General features: G+C 43.0%; 1 protein-coding gene across 2 annotated transcripts in view; it reads left to right on the forward strand.

The window, feature by feature from the left end:
• ESYT2 (extended synaptotagmin 2) overlaps nucleotides 1-18,556 on the forward strand; it is a 144,357-nt gene that overhangs the window by 30,002 nt on the left and 95,799 nt on the right. For both annotated transcript variants that reach the window (XM_065400105.1, XM_065400106.1), the window contains exons 2-3: nucleotides 11,435-11,476; nucleotides 12,234-12,368. In XM_065400105.1, coding sequence (XP_065256177.1) covers nucleotides 11,435-11,476; nucleotides 12,234-12,368 — 177 coding nt within the window. The remainder of the gene's footprint in view (nucleotides 1-11,434; nucleotides 11,477-12,233; nucleotides 12,369-18,556) is intronic.

Below are 18,556 nucleotides of genomic sequence, written 5' to 3' on the forward strand. Positions count from 1 at the left end.
GGTGACTAGATAAACTAAGGATAGCGTGGAAATGCATAATGGAAACAGAATTGAAATCTATCAAAATAAAATGGGAAGAAGCTAAGACTGCAGCAAGAGACCATCAAAGATGAAAGTTGTGTTCCACATGGAATAAAGAGGCATATGTCTAGTCATTGGATAACAGTAATCTTTTTCCTTCAAAGTTCATGTTCTCTTGTTTATTTCTTATCCAAGCATTGTGACATATGCTGTCACAGTGATTTGACATCATCTAAATACCTAGCTAGATCCTATGTGATGTTGCATAGTTGCTGTTAAGACAATTATGTCAGAGGATTCTGAACTCTTAAGGAACACACAGGAACACATCTGGTTTTCTTGGAAACAAAGGAATAGAATATAAGAACATTGTACTAAAACACTTTCTCCCCTCCGGTAGAATATGTTTATGAAGTGTCAGAGTCTCTTTAAATTTAATACTTACAGTAGGTGTTCTTTGAGCTTTCTTGCATGTTATGGACTGGATTTGTTCACATGGACGATGTTGGTGTGCACACAACACACTTGATTGTTTTCAAGAGCCATATGTGACTATGTAAGCTTCTCAAACATGTGGCCAGAAAAGTCTCTTCCCTTGCATCAAAGGTCTGTTTATGCACAGTACCAAAATTCTGAAAAGGGCTTTAGTTTTTCGATTTCATTATGTGCTGCTACTTCAGGTTGACCCACTCTGCCCCTTGTGACAGTTATAGTTCCAGTGTAAACCTCATCTCATTTTTAATTGGACCCAGAAATCCTGAACTGTGTTCCTGAGTTCTCACTACCTATATGTAATTGATAAGCTAGGGGTAACTTATACTCAAATACTATCCCAGCATTCATTATATGCTTTAATTATGGAATATATGAAATGCTGCTTCTTGACTATTGTTCAGGAAATACATCTTTTTTCCAAATTTTTCTGATTTGCATGTATAAATCTTGCATTTCTGACTTATTTTTTTGCTGTGAACACAAGACAGGGAGCTCAGCTTATTATGGTAAATGTGTTTTTAAAAATGTGTTTGTCTTCTGAGTACAGGCCTGAAGTTCAGTATGAGAACTTTTGGATTTTCATTCATTGTGGGAAAACCAAAAGAAGAAGTGCATGAAGTGGGGGCTGTTGTTGAGAGCGAAATGGTTAATTCCCTGGATAGTGTCTGAAAGGTGCTTTTGATGTGACTAGAGGCTGCAAACTTTTAAAAATAGAACATCATTTGTTGATACCTTGGTATTATTCCAGAGGCCACGGAAAACATGGGTTGTTTAGTAGAGTGGCTTCTATGCTGAAGGAATAACAATGGACTAGTTCCTTTGATGAGCAATTTACATTGCTTCTTTGAGCTAGTTTAGTGTAATAGGTTGACTAGACATTTTCCAGTATCTTAACTCTTATTCTAAACGGTATTGGACTTAAATCTGATTTTGGGGCTGCTAAAGTCAATGTAAGTGGCCAGTACTGGGTTTTTTTTAATGCCTTTGATGAATGCCAGGACAAGACAATTATGGTTGCACCCAGTAAAGCTATCTCGTTCTTAGCTAGTCTACTTCCCTTCCTGACAACACACACAGGGTTTTATACCCAGTATGGATATGACTGTGCAGAGGCTAATAACGTGACATGTTTAAGACTACTGTACAGACAAATCCATGCAGAAGAAAAGCGGCTAGACAGAAGCAGAGTGAGATTAACCAAGTGGTAATGGAAAAATTAGTTGAATGTTAACTTTACCAGCAGGTGCCAGTATGGATAATTTTCCTTGCAGTATTTTTTTTTTTTTTTTTTGAGCCCTAATTATTATGTAAAAGTATTTCACCCTGTCACTCTAGTATACTGTTTTAGTGTTGGCAACAGGCAGAGGTGAAAGTAAAATTGAATTCTTACTGGTACGGGTGCCGGCTCTGTCCCCCTGACCTCCCCCGAGAAGGGGCGGGACCTTGGGCAGAAGGGGTGGGGCTGTGGAGTCAGCGTCCCCCAGCTAGCCAATCTGCACTGCCTGGCCTGCGCTGCCCGGGGCTCCGGCCGCTGCTGCAGTAGGGGCAGCCGGAGCCCCGGGCCCTTTTAAATCACTGGCCCCGGGGCATCTGCTCCTTTTGTCGCCTCCCCCCGTCGGCGGCCTGGGGGGGGGCAATGACATTAAAGCGCTGCCATGGCATGGTATGCCATGCTGGCCCGTACCACCTTACTTTCACCCCGGCAACAGGAAATCTCTTGTGAATTTTCGCTTGTAATCCAAAGTGTTCCTTCTCACTTTGGCTAGCTCTACAGTAACCAGTTGGTACATTGGTATTTAAACTCCACTTACTGTGCTTCCAGCTCTGTATTCATACCAGGATTATTTTCCTTTCAAGTTCCCCTAATTAGTTTACAATGAAAGCTGCATGGGCTAAAGCAAACTGTAACAAATTAGCCTGGCAGTTATAGTTTAAAGGAACACTTAGTTTCATCTCAAAATTTAGGTTTTTCAGGCAAAGCAGGATGGGTTAGGATTGGAGATATGCAAAATCTAATATGAAGGGAATGACTTTTGTGAGCTGAACTGAAAATCTGTTTAAGAACGGTTCCCTGCAGTGTTGTGATTCTAAATTCAATTGCATTGTGTTGGTGCATGAGAACCAAAAGACGAAATGTATCCATCTAGTTTCATTTCTTTTCTTTCATTTTGAGCATAAAGTAAATGAACAGCATAAATGGAAGAAACTAACTTCAATTTTTGCATTTTCGTAATAGGGGTTTTAACACAATTCAGCATTAGTGCATATTGATTCTGTTCATTAATTCCTGAAGAAATCTATACTAACCTTTCAAGTTTTGGTCCACTTAGAAAATATTTATCATCATTAGTAGGCAGATCTCATTGTCACATGAGATCAACTAACAACTAGTTTTACTTAGCTGTGAGTACCCTGTATAGAAAACACTTTCTTGCTTTTCTAGAGAGAAAAGTGTTTTCAGATTCTGCTGGTGTACCAGTCCAGCCTTTAATGACATTAATTTGTAGACTAGTTTCTCAAATCTTTCAAGTTCTAGAAGAGAATATGCTTCATAATTGTAACCTTTTATTATCCTGACTTTAAAGAAGTCCTTCGTTTAACTGTAGCAATATTGTTAAATGGTACCATGATGTTAGTAGCATTTTAGTAATGCTTTAATTACTTTGATGTGATAAGCAACAGTGTTATGTAGATCACTGAAAAATATTTGGCTTACAGTAGTTTCAATTTTACGGAATAGACCTGGTAGCTGAGAACCATACTTGTGTCTGCACCACTTGAAAAATATAATTGGGTTTTCCAAAGTAGGAGAATTATGTAATGTTACATGTTTCGGCTAATACACAGTTTTAAATAAGGCTGATGACAAAGGTAGAAAGATAAGGCACCAGGTGTTTTTTGTGACATAGAGCATCAGCAGGCAACCAGTCACCGCACTGCAGCTCATGTTTTAAATCAGGCAGTTTATCTGAGATGTCTCCCTTGCTGTGAGTTACGCAAAACTGTTTCCAGGGGAATGCTACACCTCACTGCTTGCAAAGCTTCTTTGCCTTGTGCTTTCTTTTAGTGACACGTGTACAGATTTGTGAAACCTCCATTGTTAAAGGAGAGGAAATATGTTCCTCTCTCTGATGTACTACCTTTTTGACATACATTATTCTTAGTTATTTGCCACCCCCAGTAGCCACATGCTGGTGGTTACTAATTGTGGGTGATAGTGAAGTGAGCTTTGACAATGCTAACAGCAAATATGCAGCAGGGCGTTGCATTCCTTTTTCTGGGGCTTTAAGTTTTTAATTGGTCATGGCAGAAAAAATAGTTCATCGTAAATTCAGGACTTGGCAGGAACTGGCAGTTTAGGGTGCAGGGCACATCGAAAATGAAAAATACAGTCAACAGTTATTCAGGGCTAAGCACAAGTATCTGTATGATAATGTGGACTTGTGTATATTTTAAAAAGTGCAGAACTGTATAACTCTAAGCATTTTGAAAAGAAACATCTTAATATGAATAAAACATTTTTGAAACTATTAACATTGAATTTGATTTAGTGTTCAACACTGTCTTTAGGGTGTTGGTAATATTTGCCACAGTATTTCTACATGGATTATTCTTTGCTGTCTTTTTAATAATTAAAAATGTCTCCAAGTGGCAAATGTGACTGTACTTATCAAACTTGCATGAAAAGTTCAATAAAAAAATGGTATTGTGGAAAACATTTCCTGTTTCTGTATTTAAAGGTCCCTAATATCCCCCTTTCTCCATCCACAAAGCCTGACTAGGCAGGCTTTGAATAGGAGTTAACTGCAGGCCTCCGATACCTGCTGCCCTCTCTCTCAGCACAGAACATCAGTGGAGTTGCTTTGTGGATGCTGTGTTGTCAAAGCTGCCAGACCCAGAGTCTAGGTACAAGAAGCTGGTGTCAGTGCCTCTTCTGTTGCAGAAAGGAAGTCTTAGTCTTAAGTTGAGCTAGTGTGTATTGTAAAGATACAGGCTGTGGAATGGAACAGGGATTTCTGTATAGCCAGTATAAGGGGCACTGTGTGAAAATAATCACTGAAAATGGGTAAGCCTTCTTATTGGGCACAGCACTGCTTTATCAAGTTAAAATTAGCTCTGCCCACCTGATTCATGTTTAAGGGGCCTCAAGCAAAAAAAAGCTTTATTTACCAATTTATGAACAATGGTGCTTCAGGGCCATTTAGTCCCAAAGTAACTAAAAATAAAAGTCAGGGCTATACTACAAAGTTAGGTCAATGTAAGTTGCCTTGCGTTGCCCTAGCTGTGCATGTATCTACACTCTTTCAAGGCCTCCCTCAGCTGCATGGCTCCACATGGAGCTCTTCTAATAGCCCATGTGTCTGGTTGTTGGAAGTCAGCCAACAGCCACTCCGCATTGACACTTGAGGCAACTTTCCCTCACAAGTATTATGCAAGACTGAACAGGCAGCTGTAACTATTGAGATCTTTTTCTCACTGAGATCCAATCTTGTGAGTAAACCACACCAGCGCCGCTTCAGTCTACCGAAAGCATATTCAACTGTCTTTCCGCAGCTGCTGAGTCAGTAGTTGAATCTTTCCTTGGTGCTGTTGAGGTGCCTAGTGTATGGCTTCATGAGCAAGGGATAGGCGTGGCTCCCCAGGATTACTATTGGCATTTCAACATCACCATTGGTAATCCACTGGTTGGGAAAGAATGTCTCTGCTTGCAGCTTTCTGAACAGTCCTGTATTATTAGAGATGTGAGCGTCCTGCACCTTCCCTGACCAGTTGTCATTGATCCACCAAAGCTTGCATAACCGTAAAAAAAGTAGTTTTTCTGTTGATGTACTCCATGGCAAGGTGGGCTGGTGTCAAACCAGGGACATGTGTGCCATCTATCACCCCACTGCTGTTTGGAAACCCCATAGCTGCAAATCCATCCATTGTGTCCTGCACATTACCAAGGGTCACAGTTCTGTGTAGTAGAAGACAATTAATGGCCCTGCACAGTTGCAAAACAATGGCCCGCACTGTGGAGTTTCCAACTCCAGAATGATTTCCCATTGACAGTAGTAATCCGGCGCTACAAACTCCCACTGTGCAATCACCAGTCATTTCGCAACTGTTAGTGCAGATCTCATTCTGGAGTCTCTGTGCTGGAGGGTTGTGGTGAGCTTAGCACACAGATCCAGGAATGTGGGCTTTTGCATCTGAAAGTTCTGCAGCCACTGCTTGTCATCCCAAACCTGCAATTTACAATGCAATCCCAATCAGTTGGTGCAGGGGTGGGCAAACTTTTTGGCCCGAGGGCCACATCAGGGTTGTGCAACTGTATGGCGGGCCGGGTAGGGAAGGCTGTGCCTCCCCAAACAGCCTGGCCCTGCCCCCTCCCATTTCCCGCCCCCTGACTGCCCCCCTCAGAACTCCCAACCCCCCCTGCTCCTTGTCCCCGGACCGCCCTCTCCTGGGACCCCAACCCCCTATCCAACCCCCCTGCTCCCTGTCCCCTGACTGCCCCGACTCTTATCCACACCCTCGCCCCCTGACAGCCCCCCCAGGACTCCCACTCCCTATCAACTGCCCTCTGCTCCTCGTCCCCTGACCACCCCGTCCTGGGACCCCCCGCCCCTAACTGCCCCCCAGGATCCCACACCCTTATCCAACCCCCCTTACTCCCTGTCCCCTGACTGCCCTCCAGACCCCTATCCACATCCCCGCCCCCGACAGGCCCCCCGGGACTCCCACTCCTAACCCTCCCTGTTCCCCATCCCCTGACCGCCCCCCCAGAACCTCCGCCCCATCCAATCGCCCCCTCCTCCCTGACTGTCCCCCAGAACCCCCCACTCCCTTACCCAACCCCCCCGCTTCCCGCCCCCTTACCAGCAGCAGGAGCTCACAGCCACGACACCTAGCCAGAGCCAGCTGCGCCCCCGACGCTGCCCAGCGGGAGTGGCAGGCCAGAGCGCGGCCCGAGCGGTGGCGTGACTGCGGGGGAGGGGGTATAGCGGGGGAGGGCCGGGGACTAGGCTCCCCAGCTGGGAGCTCAGGGGCCAGGCAGGCTTCGCGGGCTGTAGTTTGTCCATGTCTGAGTTGCTGTTTGTTTTTCAGGCCCAGAAATGGCACTGCACCGTCTGCAGATGCTCCATAAGTGCCATCAATAATCTTGAATTGGTTTTTGCTGTGTCCCACAGCAGTCTGTCCTCCATGAAATCGTCATGTACCTTGCTGCTGTGGTTCTTCCTATGGGCTCTGCAAATAATGGAGGATCATTCATCCTGTGTTTGCAATGCTCATGAAAATAGTGCAGAGCTATGCAGGCTCCATGCTTCTGTCAGAGATGGCAGACAGCAAGAAGTGCTGTGTGGTTTTGTGGGATTTTTTAAAAAGGTGCAAAAATTATGGGACATATGTGGCATTATGGGATGGGGAAAGTTGCATGGTGCTCCAAGTCTCCAGGTCTCCCGTGCATATTCATTTTGCCCCACCACGCTTTGCTAAAATTTCCCCAAAGACAGTGTTCCAGATGATGGCGAGTTGCACACTGGGTTATGTATCCATGGTGCATTGCACTGTGCATCAGCGTAAGCACTCCTGATGAGTACTTGCAATGCTAATGCAAGGAGCCAAGTATGCACCTGCACAAGTGATATGGTAACTGTGGTGTCTTTATGCCAATGTAACTTGCATTGACCAAAGTTTGTAGTGTAGACATGGTCAAAGTGTGATGTAGAAGTGTAGACCTTCCAAAACAGAGTTGTAGAGCGTCTAAAATGCAACTATAGCTTCAACTCTTGCCCATCTTGGGCTGGGACCCCTCAAGAGTTGATAGCCTTCATACTCTGGGGATAGGGGAAAATGCAAAAAATGTTGATTCAGAAGAGGTGCCATATGTATGCCACATGTCGCTCTGCTTGACCAAAAGTGTATTCTTTATGTTTTGAGGACTTAAGAGTAGAATAATAAAGATAGATCAGGATCTTGAAGGGTGCAGATATGGAATTAAATTACATACTTTTTATGCTTAACTTTTAGTTCTTGTTATGATTAGTAAAGGGACATCTAAAGGATTATATAGTTCCATACATTATATACGGTTAGTACAAGTATTAAAAACAACGAGACCCTTTTTTGTAAGGCATATACAAAAGTGTATGTCATGTGAATGTAAGGCAAGTAAGTATTAACCTGAGTCAGAACACACAATTGTACCCTCTTAAGCAAGGCTTAATAGACACATTTTAGTTTAATTTGAGAGAATTTATAAACTACTTTAATCTTGTGCGTTTGACTTTTTCTCTCTCCTGTTTATCTTTCCCACCTATCTAAAGCTATCCTGCATAATTCGGAAGCAACGTGCACAGGAGGAAAGTGGGTGTGGGAGAGGCAGGCAAAGAGAGTCTGGAAGGAATAGGAGATGGAAATGCTACATGCAATATCAAGTTCAAATTTAATTGAATGTCAGCTGTGTGCTTAGCATTGTTCAAAACACAGAGGTGGCATGGTCCAGGCATTAAGGAGCTTATGCTCCAAATTCTGGATGTCATACATATATGTGGAGCAGACCAAATTCCATTTTGGATTATGGTTTGTGGACAAGGTATATATTTAGGATTACATACACCTCTCAATCCATAATGGATGTCAATGGGATGCTTCCACAAAGATCAAGGGTGGAATATGAAATGTATGTAATATCTAGACTAGCCTATTTATTTGGTTAGTGCCTTACCGTTATATCAAGCCGCACTCACTGGGAAAATTAGGCTTACCTTTAGGAACACTTTTATTTGTCAATTGTTCCTCTTCCTTCCCTATCTTTCTTTTTTTCTACTTCTAGTCTTCTACCTTCCACTCCCCATTGTTTTTGTTCTCCCTTACTTGCAGAAGATCCAAATCCCCGTTCTATGAAAACCCTCATCCTTATTCCATCTGCTGAAATGACCAGCACTTAAGTAGCTAATACTGCCATTTAAAATGTCAACATCCAATTTTAGAGGTAACACATCAGTGAAAATAATAGGGAGTGGAAGAATTCTTGGAACCATTGTGTCACTGGGTCTGCAGACTCAGGAAGATAGCATTGCATCAATTTGAAAGGTGAGGGCTGCAACCTTGAGATCTAGAAACTTTTAAAATTTTATATATAGCTTAGATGCTACAGAATCTGAAGAGGCAGTGTGTGAGCCAAAAAAATACAGAATTTTGTCCAGGATCTATTACACATCTTGTCTAAATGGACAAACTGTACAATTAACACAAAACACAGAAAATTGATTTACCACATAGTAGTACCACACCCTGCCCCAATCCTAGGTATTAAATAAAACGGTGTAGTGGTTTATTACTGATAGACATCAGAATAACTGTGTTTTGAGGAAGCATTTGTAAGAGGAGATGCATCAGCAGTACATAGTATCTCAGGCAAATAGAAGCATGAAGGAAGGAATCTGGGGTGCTGGAACAATTTTTATAGTGGGAATGCTGTGAGCAATTGAACCAAACTGTAAACCCTGTACATGATGGAAACCGCTTCAAGCCAGAGGGTGCGGCAGCACCCACTGCACCCCTAGTTCCAGCACTTATGGAAGGAATATGAGAGCAGATATGTAGAAAGGAGAATTGTTCAGCGTTTTACAAACTTTAATGTGGAATGGAACTTAGGATAAACAATAGCAACATGCATTATCTTATCCATCTACAGTAATCTGATATCTTTCATCAGCAGTGATCAGTAGCAGATGCTTTGAAGGAAGGCAAAAAAAGTTACTTAACCCCCGCTTCCTAAATCTTCCTCCTTTTTTCTTTTTTTTTTTTCTTTCTTTCTTTCTTATACCTTTCAACCCTTCTGAAGGAACATAGGTTTTGAGACAAATATTGAATGAAAGTTTTATGTTTAATTATAGGTTCTGATTCAGTGTAAACATGAAACATATACATATGTACTATTTTCTTTTGTTGCAAATTCAAAAATGAATATTCCTACTAGATACTTTGTAGAGACATTTAAGTTTTGATTTCCCAGCCGTCTGCCTCTAAGTTAGCCTAGATTGCCCATCTATTGAATTCTACATTAATAAAATATTATAGTCTAGTACAGAGGAACACAAATATTCATTATTAATAATTTCCATGCACTTAAATTCTTTACGTAGGAAATCTATATTGAACACATAGCCTTTTAGTGAAAGCCTAGTGAGGTTCAGAGATTTACTTAAAGAACAAACATCTTTATACAAAAAGGCAGAAAAATCTACCCATGTTTGTAATTCCAGGGTACATATCTGCTAAGTGTAATGATTATACTGGACAAATTTCAGTGGTGCATTAAAAAAAGAATTTTTTTTCCTGGAGAAAAGGGATTCCAAAAACTTTGACGCTGGGGTCAATATTTGTAACTTTAAAAATGTCAGAGCTACATAATTTTTTGTATCAAAACCACACATGTACATTCACATAACAATAGTTAAAAGAGAGGCAATCAGAGCAATCTCTTCTGCCACCACTTAATTGCAGCATGTGTGGTGTGTTTGGCATCTCCACTCACCATCATTTGTTTCCTTACTCTTCTGGCCCCCAGAAGCGTCTTACAAACTTTTTAAAAATTCAGGACATGCTTTGAAAAACTTCCTAGTGGAATTTGAACCCACAGCGCTGAACTTCACTTTATAGCAGAATAAATACTACCTAATCCTACATTGCTACTTACCTAGACACCCTTCCATAGGACCTCATAAGGAGGGAGAACCAGTCAGGGTTCATGTCATCGCCACAAAGAGGGGAAAGCTTTGGGCCTGACTGTGCATAAGTGTCCCAACCTCAGGGCCACTGCTTCCCCATGTGTTCTGCTACACTTGCTGCCTCTGCTACACTTCTTGGGGTGACTTCCAGTCAGTCCCCACTGGGGATTCTTACTGGTCACCCTAATGTTCCTGGGAATCTGTAACCTGGAAGTGGGGGCAGGGGAAAGGGTTTATAAATCCTCCCCTTTGGTGCATGACAGCTTCACACTTCAAGCCAAACAATCAGTCACAGAACTCCTCCAGGTCACAAGTAGGCAGAGTGCCCATGAGGAGGGTGGTGGTGGGGTGTGTGTGTGTCAATCCTTAGAGGGGCCACCGCTTTTCTTTCCCCTACTGGCCCAGACAAAGTCTCCCTACCTCTGAGGCTTGGGGGGAGGAACAGGGAGTAGAGGCAATTTTAGACTGTAAAGTGAGAACAAAGTAGAGAACTAGCAACATATAAATAAAAATCTTATTTAAATATCTTGAAATACCTGCAAAATCACTTAAATTAAAAAAAATCAGTCCATCCTTTTTCATGGAAGCAGTGCAGAGCATGACTGGCATGTATTTAACATCCATAGTTGCTTAATTCTTTTTCAAAAGTAGAAACTGAGATTTGTGTACGATTGTTCTTGCTCCCAAGGAGCATACCTCATTCTTTCTCACTTCAGTTTTTTGAGGTCTTAATAACCACCAGACAAGTCGTTTTTCAAAATCATCAGATAGTATTCTGGTCTCTCACAAAATACCCAAAAGAGAGGTTACCCTTGTACAGTGTCCTTAAAACTGAGAGGTATGTTGTATTGACTAATCTTGCTGTGGACTTGACTGTTGTATTTATTGGTCTCACACTATCATTTACACTGTGCTAAAACAATACTTCCTACACACCTGTACTATGGAGTATACATGAGTGTGTATTTACCTGGTTTACAATTTTTTAATTGACATTTACTTCAACTATTTAACCACGTTTATACATTCTTATTATGAATCTTGGGTCCTGGATAATTAGTGGTTCTTTGTACCAGTTCCAGATATTAAATTTATTGATCCTTATAGTACCATATCTACTTGTCATTTTTACATTGTATTTTCATTAATTAAGTGTGCTTGTAGTAATTGCTTTTTTTTTTCTTTTCCTTTCTCCTTAGGTTCATTTTCCAGATACAGAAAGGGCAGAATGGCTAAATAAGGTAAGATGTTCTTCCAGATAGCTGATGGACTTGAGGATAAAATATTTATTGTCCTTTTACATTTGATGTTTTGGCAGTTGATCAATGTACAGATCTGTACCCCACACACTAAATACAGTTTGTGTAAACCAAGGGCCAATCTTTCTTTAGTTGATAATTGTGATGCCAGTGTAATAGTACTAAATCATGATCTGCCATTCTTGAACAGAGTGATCCATTTCAATCTGCATTAAAATAATTTAAATCAGACTTATGGACAGTCAACTGCAGATTCTAAGCATAAATTTACCTTTTCGCTTTGCTCGTGTCCTAATGTACCATATACAAATCAACCAATTTTGTATTTGTTTTATAAGTGAACAGAACATTGAAGTTCCATGTGTATAAAATAAAATAAAACACAGAACAGTGCACCTTCAGTTGGTGTAGGGTCTTTCATTCAAAGTGTATCCCAGAACAATATTTTAGTAATAGTAAATATTAGAATAGATAAATTAATATGTATAGTAATGGGCAAAAAAGTTCTTAAACAAGATATGAAAATAGATGGAGAATTGAGACACTGGTCCAAGAAGGCTTTTCCATGTGGTAAGAAATGCAGAAGTGAGGGCTCTCTTGGCAAATGGCAGAGAGAAGAGTTGTATTATATTTAAAAAAATCTTTTGCTTTGAAGACTTTCTCCGTTGACGCATGTTGAAACAATACAAATATGTATGTTTTTAACTGTTCAATACAATCTTTATTTCTTTCTCCTCAGACTGTAAAACACTTGTGGCCTTTTATTTGCCAGTTTATTGAGAAACTTTTCAGAGAAACGATAGAACCAGCTGTGAGAGGAGCAAACAACCACCTTAGTACCTTCAGTTTCACAAAGATTGATATAGGTCACCAGGTCAGTTTCTTCTAACATATGAGTTTTTAAATGTGTCTCTCTCTTGCTTGCTTTTTAACATGATACATGAATTTACACAAGTAAGGGCTTTTGGTGACATTTGATTGTAAATTCTCAGGGGCAGATTATGTCTTTGAATGTGTTTGTGCAGCACCCAGCACAATGAAGTCCTGTTAAGGGCCTCTGGGTGCTATTATAATATAAATATTAAATAATAAAATACAAATGTGTGTGACTTGGGAGGCAAATTTAATGCTGCCTTTTGATCTAGGGTCACCGTTGTGGAAAGATTATCCCACTTGTGGGAGAATGGCAAAGAGTAATCCTTAATCTTAAAGAATTCTGATCTTAACATAATTAAATGTAAGCCTCTCAATAATACCTTTTTAAATTAACTCAGTAGGCTTAAATGATACTTTAGGTGGAGGAATCTTATTTGCTTTGTTAATTTAAAAAAAATTATCACTGCTGATCCCATTGGTAACAAATTTTGGGCAAAAAAGACTAGTGTAAGGCCTATGATTTCAGTGGGGAGCGCTAGTACGTTGGTTGAGTATGTATAATGCTACCGTTGTGCTAGAGTACTACACTACTGTGAGTTACGTTCTTGAAGAAGGAGTTACCCTCACCCTTGTTTCCTTACACAGCAGAATCTTCATTCCAGCTGTGTGTGGTGTGGCTATTAATGTCTCATTGTGGTTGGTTAGGTGGATGATTGCTAGTATAATGTAGTTATAGTGAAGCAAAAACAAAAAATAAAAAGATTGTAAAGCATATATAAGAACTTGTGTAACAAGCTTTTTAAGCATTCAATAATTGATGCTTACAATTTTCTTCCCCCTTATCTTGAACAAATATTACCCTTCCCCTTTTCATGAGTCTGACAGTGTTTGAAAGTCAAATTCATTCCTCGTGTTTCTCTATTGACTTCAATGAATTTAAATGAGTCAATGAATTTGGTCTCAGCCTCCAGTGTAAAGTCATAGGAGAAGCTCAGATATAGAGGTAACAATGTAGAGAAAATATTTGACAGCATACTTCCAGTCTAATTTAGAGAGAATGAAATCTTGCTTATATATTCATTGAACTTTAAGGATAGGATCCTGATTCATATTGCCACTTTAACTCATAAAGTTGCAGAACATACCAAAATTCCTCTGTCTGCTGGTCTGTCAGGAGCTCTTCAGAAGACTTCTGTTGCTTCTTTGATAGTTCTGGTTTGTTTGTATTTCCATTTCTTAGAACTTCAATGCTGATAATTAAAAGGATCAGATCCTGGGCACTGCTCTGGCCACTTTGCACTATGTCAATGACACAAATGGTCTGTACAGCTTCCTTAACAGTCAGCTGGGTACTCCTCTGGCACGGCTGAATCTCTGGCTTGCAGAGAAGGCATGGCATGGCCAGAGCATGCTGCCCTCTAGCAGTCCCCAGCTGTGGAGCCCTTTGGGATTGTTCAAGCCAAATGAAATGGAGCTGCTCTGAGACTCCTTTGAATTACAACAAAGTCTAGAATGACCTCCAGTAGCCTTTCAGATTGGGGAAATACAAAGATGGTTTAGAGCAACCAATATGCTTATGCTCATCTGTGTCAAGTGGAGTTGTAGAGCAGTTGAGGATGTAGTAACACGGAGCACATCATGGGACACCGTCAGTACCAGGTCGAGTAATTGAGAACGCCGGTCAGGGAAATAACCCACTTCCTTCCTTCCCTGACAAACCAAGGGACGCACCCCACCCCTACCCCCAAGTATTTATTTCACTACACCAATACTGACTTGGACTCTAAATACATTCTGTGAGTGGTGTACCCGAGATCACTTATCCACTGATGTTTTAAAAACTCCTGCACCCCAATCTGGGTCTATGCTGGTTATGTACTATGTATATATCTTATGAACCTTGTAACTGACACTTGTAATCCCTCATAACTCAAGCCTGAGCCCAGATGTACAGTACCTTCCTTCTTAACTTGTGTAAATTTGATTTTAAACATTAACTTTAATATACTTTTTTTGTGTGGAAAAGTCCTACATTGTTCTTCCAACCTATCATGAGTGCGAAGAATGGTTTCCATTGGGGATTTCAAAGTGCTTGCGTCTCTTTTTCTCCCATCCTGCCCACTGGGACTCGGGAGATCTGAGGTTCAGCTTCCAGTGCTGCTATAGTCTCCCTGGCGATGTCAGTCAGTCTCTCTGACTTCATTCTCCATCTGTAAAATGGGGATGATAATGCTTTCTTTCCTCCAACTTTTATCTGTCTTGATTTTTGAGGCAGAGAATCTTACTATGTGCTTGTACAGCACCTAACTCAGTGAACCCTGATCTCACTTGGCATCTTAAGGTGCATTTCTAATACAAATAGTAAATAATAAAGTATAAGCTGAACAAGGTCAGCTCTTAGGCCTGGTCTACACTGGGGGGTGGGGGATGGATCTAAGATACGCAACTTCAGCTACAAGAATAGCGTAGCTGAAGTCAAAGTATCTTAGATCGACTTAGAATCACTTACTTCGCGTCCTCGCGGCGCGGGATCGACGGCCGCCACTCCCTTGTCGACTCCGCTTCCGCCTCTCGCCGTGGTGTAGTTCCGGAGTCGATGGCAGAGAAATCGATCCCCGATAGATCGATTACTACCCGCCGGATCGGATAGTAGACTACCCTTAGATTGAAGAGACCCAGGAAAGGACCCAGGAAGTGATGTTAATAAATAAATTGGTGGGACTCTTCCATCTGTGTCAGTATTGAATCAGTGTCTGAGTATGGTGTTCTGAGTGGTGCAAGGTCAGGAACAGAACCCTGAGAAGTTGAATATGCTGTCTTTCATTTGGAACACAAAACCGAGGCTCTGATAAAGACAAGACTAATATTGTAATATATAAAGGATCCTGGAGGTTAACTCTTACATTCTGGCTAAATTCCAATTCAGACAACTAAGTTGTGCATATGAAACCTTTCCCTGTAGTTTCAGTTGTGTAGTGTTACACTTTCTGTACTGATCTCCTTGTGTAGTGTTGCTCTCTGCAGTATATCTGAAACTTTCCACCCAGAAGTGGGTGATGGGAGAAATATGATTCCTTTGAGACTTTTTTTTAAATGAAAGCTGCTTTATAAGTGTTATTTCTAGACTTGATAGAAAGCTTATTGAAATCAGTGAGAATGTTTATATTGACTTTCATTGGCAGTGGTCTTTGGGTCAGGCCCTCAGGCCTGGTCTACACTAGGAGTTTATATCGAATTTAGCGCCGTTACATCGAATTAACCCCGCACCCGTCCACACCACGAAGCTATTTAATTCGACATAGAGCTGTCTTAAATTCGACTTCTGTACTCCTCGAAAACGAGAGGAGTAGCGCTAAATTCGAAATGGCAATATCGAATTAGGCTAGGTGTGGATGGAAATCGACGGTAATAGCTCCGGGAGCTATCCCACAGTGCACCACTCTGTTGACGCTCTGGACAGCACTTCGAGCTCGGATGCTCTGACCAGCCACACAGGAAAAGCCCCGGGAAAATTTGAATTCCTTTTCCTGTCTGGGCAGTTTGAATCTCATTTTCTGTTTGGACAGCGTGGAGAGCTCAGCAGCACTGGCAACGATGCAGAGCTCTCCAGCAGAGATGGCCGTGCAATCTAATAGAAAGAGGGCCCCAGCATGGACTGATCGGGAAGTCTTGGATCTCATCGCTGTGTGGGGCGATGAGTCCGTGCTTTCAGAGCTGCGCTCCAAAAGAAGGAATGCAAAGATCTACGAGAAGATCTCTAAAGCCATGGCAGAGAGAGGATACAGCCGGGATGCAACACAGTGCCGCGTGAAAATCAAGGAGCTGAGACAAGGCTACCAAAAAACCAAAGAGGCAAACCGACGCTCCGGATCCCAGCCCCACACATCACGTTTCTACGAGGCACTGCATTCCATCCTAGGTGCGGCCGCCACCACTACCCCACCAGTGACCGTGGACTCAGAGGATGGGATACTGTCCACGGCCGGTTCCTCGTCGGAAATGTTAGCGGACGGGGAAGATGAGGAAGGAGATGAGGAGGACGAGGCAGTCGACAGCGCTTGCACCGCTGATTTCCCTGACAGCCAGGAGCTCTTCATCACCCTTACCGAGATCCCCTACCAACCGTCCACAGCCGTTACCCCGGACACCGAATCAGGGGAAGGATCAAGCAGTGAGTGCTTTAAACATCTAAACATGTAATTTTAACATAACTGGTCCACCGTGGTAACACTCGTTCCCACGCCATGAGTCCAGTAAGTAGTCCGGGATCATGGCACGGCACAGCATGGCGGCATACGGCCCTGGCCTCTGCATGGTCTCCCGAAGCATTCTTCCCCTCTCGCTCTCCGAGATCCTCATTAGAGTTATATCGCACATGACGCCCTGCTTTAAATTAGGGAGGGGAATGTTAGTATTGGGACTGCTTTACAGCCACGCGGTGGAGGCGGCAGAGGGGCAGCATACAGTGATCTTTCCCGGGGACAGCCGCGAGGTGGTGGGACAGGGGCAGAGCTCATGCTTCCCTGATTGCTGCCAGCAGAGAGTGGCCTTGCATTCAGTGCGAAAGGAGCCCAGTGCTACTATTACATTTTTAAGCTGCCACAAGTCTACGGCTTACCATGTTTTCCTGCAACAAAAGTAGAGGTGTCCTGCCACGCTTCTCTGATCGCAACTGCAAGACCCCAGGCACTGAAGGCGAGGGCCGAAAATTCGACCTTGTCCTGAGTGCGCATGTGAAAGGTCCAGTGCATGGTGTTGTTCACAGAGAAAGACTATGTTCTTTGTTAGCAACTTCATTTATCTGTCTCAGGAATTTACTCCCTTTTTCCCATTCCCACAGACACATCTGCGACTGTCTCCCAACCCAGCCTGGCATCACACTCCCAGAGGCTAGCGCAGATTAGGAGAAGGAAGAGAAAGACGCGTGAAGACATGTTTTATGAACTTATGGAGTGCTCACGAGAGCAGGCAGCCCAGACGACACAGTGGAGGGAGAACTTGTCACAAATGCACAGAGCAGTCATGGAACGGGAGGAGAGGTGGCGCCAGGAGGACCAGCAGGCTACTCGAACCCTGCTTGGACTAATGAGGGAGCAAACGGAGACGCTCCGGCGCCTAGTGGATGTTCTGCAAGACCGGAGGCAGGAGGACAGAGCCCTGCTGCTGTCTATCTCTAACCGCCCTCCCCCGCCACCAAGTCCCACACCCCCCTCACCAAAAGTCCAAAGAAGGAGGGGCGGCAAGGGCCGTTAAAACTTTCAGTTGGCCCCTGCACACTGCTGCAGCAATGGAAGGCTCTCGTTCCAAAGTTTGAAAAGCCCTTTCCTACCCATCTCACAATAGCCCACGTCCAAGTTTCCTCCCCCCCTTTTCATGTGCGGTTCATAATAAAACATCTGTTTCTGTTAAGTACTGTTTCCGAGAGTGTCTTTTAGAGGGGATTCTGTCTGAAGGGGGGGAAGGGGTTTGTTACTTGGACAGGACAGTCACCTGTAGCAGGCTACAGAGGCGGGGGCAGGTCCAGCATCAGGACACATACACAGTACAGTCACCAGTTACCCTGGTCAGTCTGGGAGGCGGTTTTCATGTTCTGGGGTGCGAGGGGGTTGATCTGTGACTTTGTGGCGGGGGAGGGCAGTTACAGATCTTCTGCCGCGGTCCTTATCCTGGATCACAGAGCCACGCAGCAGGGGATCTGTTACCCTCCGCCCCCTGCCAGAAAGTCACTTGGCCGACACATACATGCAGTCCCGCCCAGGACTGCTGGCAGGCTGCGTTGAAACAACCAATCCAGCACTGCGGAGCCTGTCATTCCCGGAGTTTAGAAGCATCATTTGCATCAAAACAGTAAACCAGCCCCCCGCCACAGTCTGCGTCCCCGGTTTAAAAAATTCCTGCGAAAACAGTAAGAAAGAGAACCTTGTTCAGTAACAAAACGGAACAGATTTTATTTGTTGGGAAGGTGGGGAAGGGGGTATGTAACTTGGAAGGATAGTCAACAGTAACTGGGTAAAGAAACGGGGGCAGGTTCAGTATCTGTGTCCACAAAGTGAACAGTCACTGGAGACCCTGCTCAGTCAGGAACCTGGCTTTCAAAGCCTCCCTGATGCACAGCGCGTCCCGCTGGGATCTTCTAATCGCCCGGCTGTCTGGCTGGACGTAATCAGAAGCCAGGCTATTTGCCTC

Source organism: Emys orbicularis, chromosome 2 (genome assembly GCF_028017835.1).
Source record: "Emys orbicularis isolate rEmyOrb1 chromosome 2, rEmyOrb1.hap1, whole genome shotgun sequence".
NCBI classification, from domain to species: Eukaryota; Metazoa; Chordata; order Testudines; family Emydidae; genus Emys; species Emys orbicularis.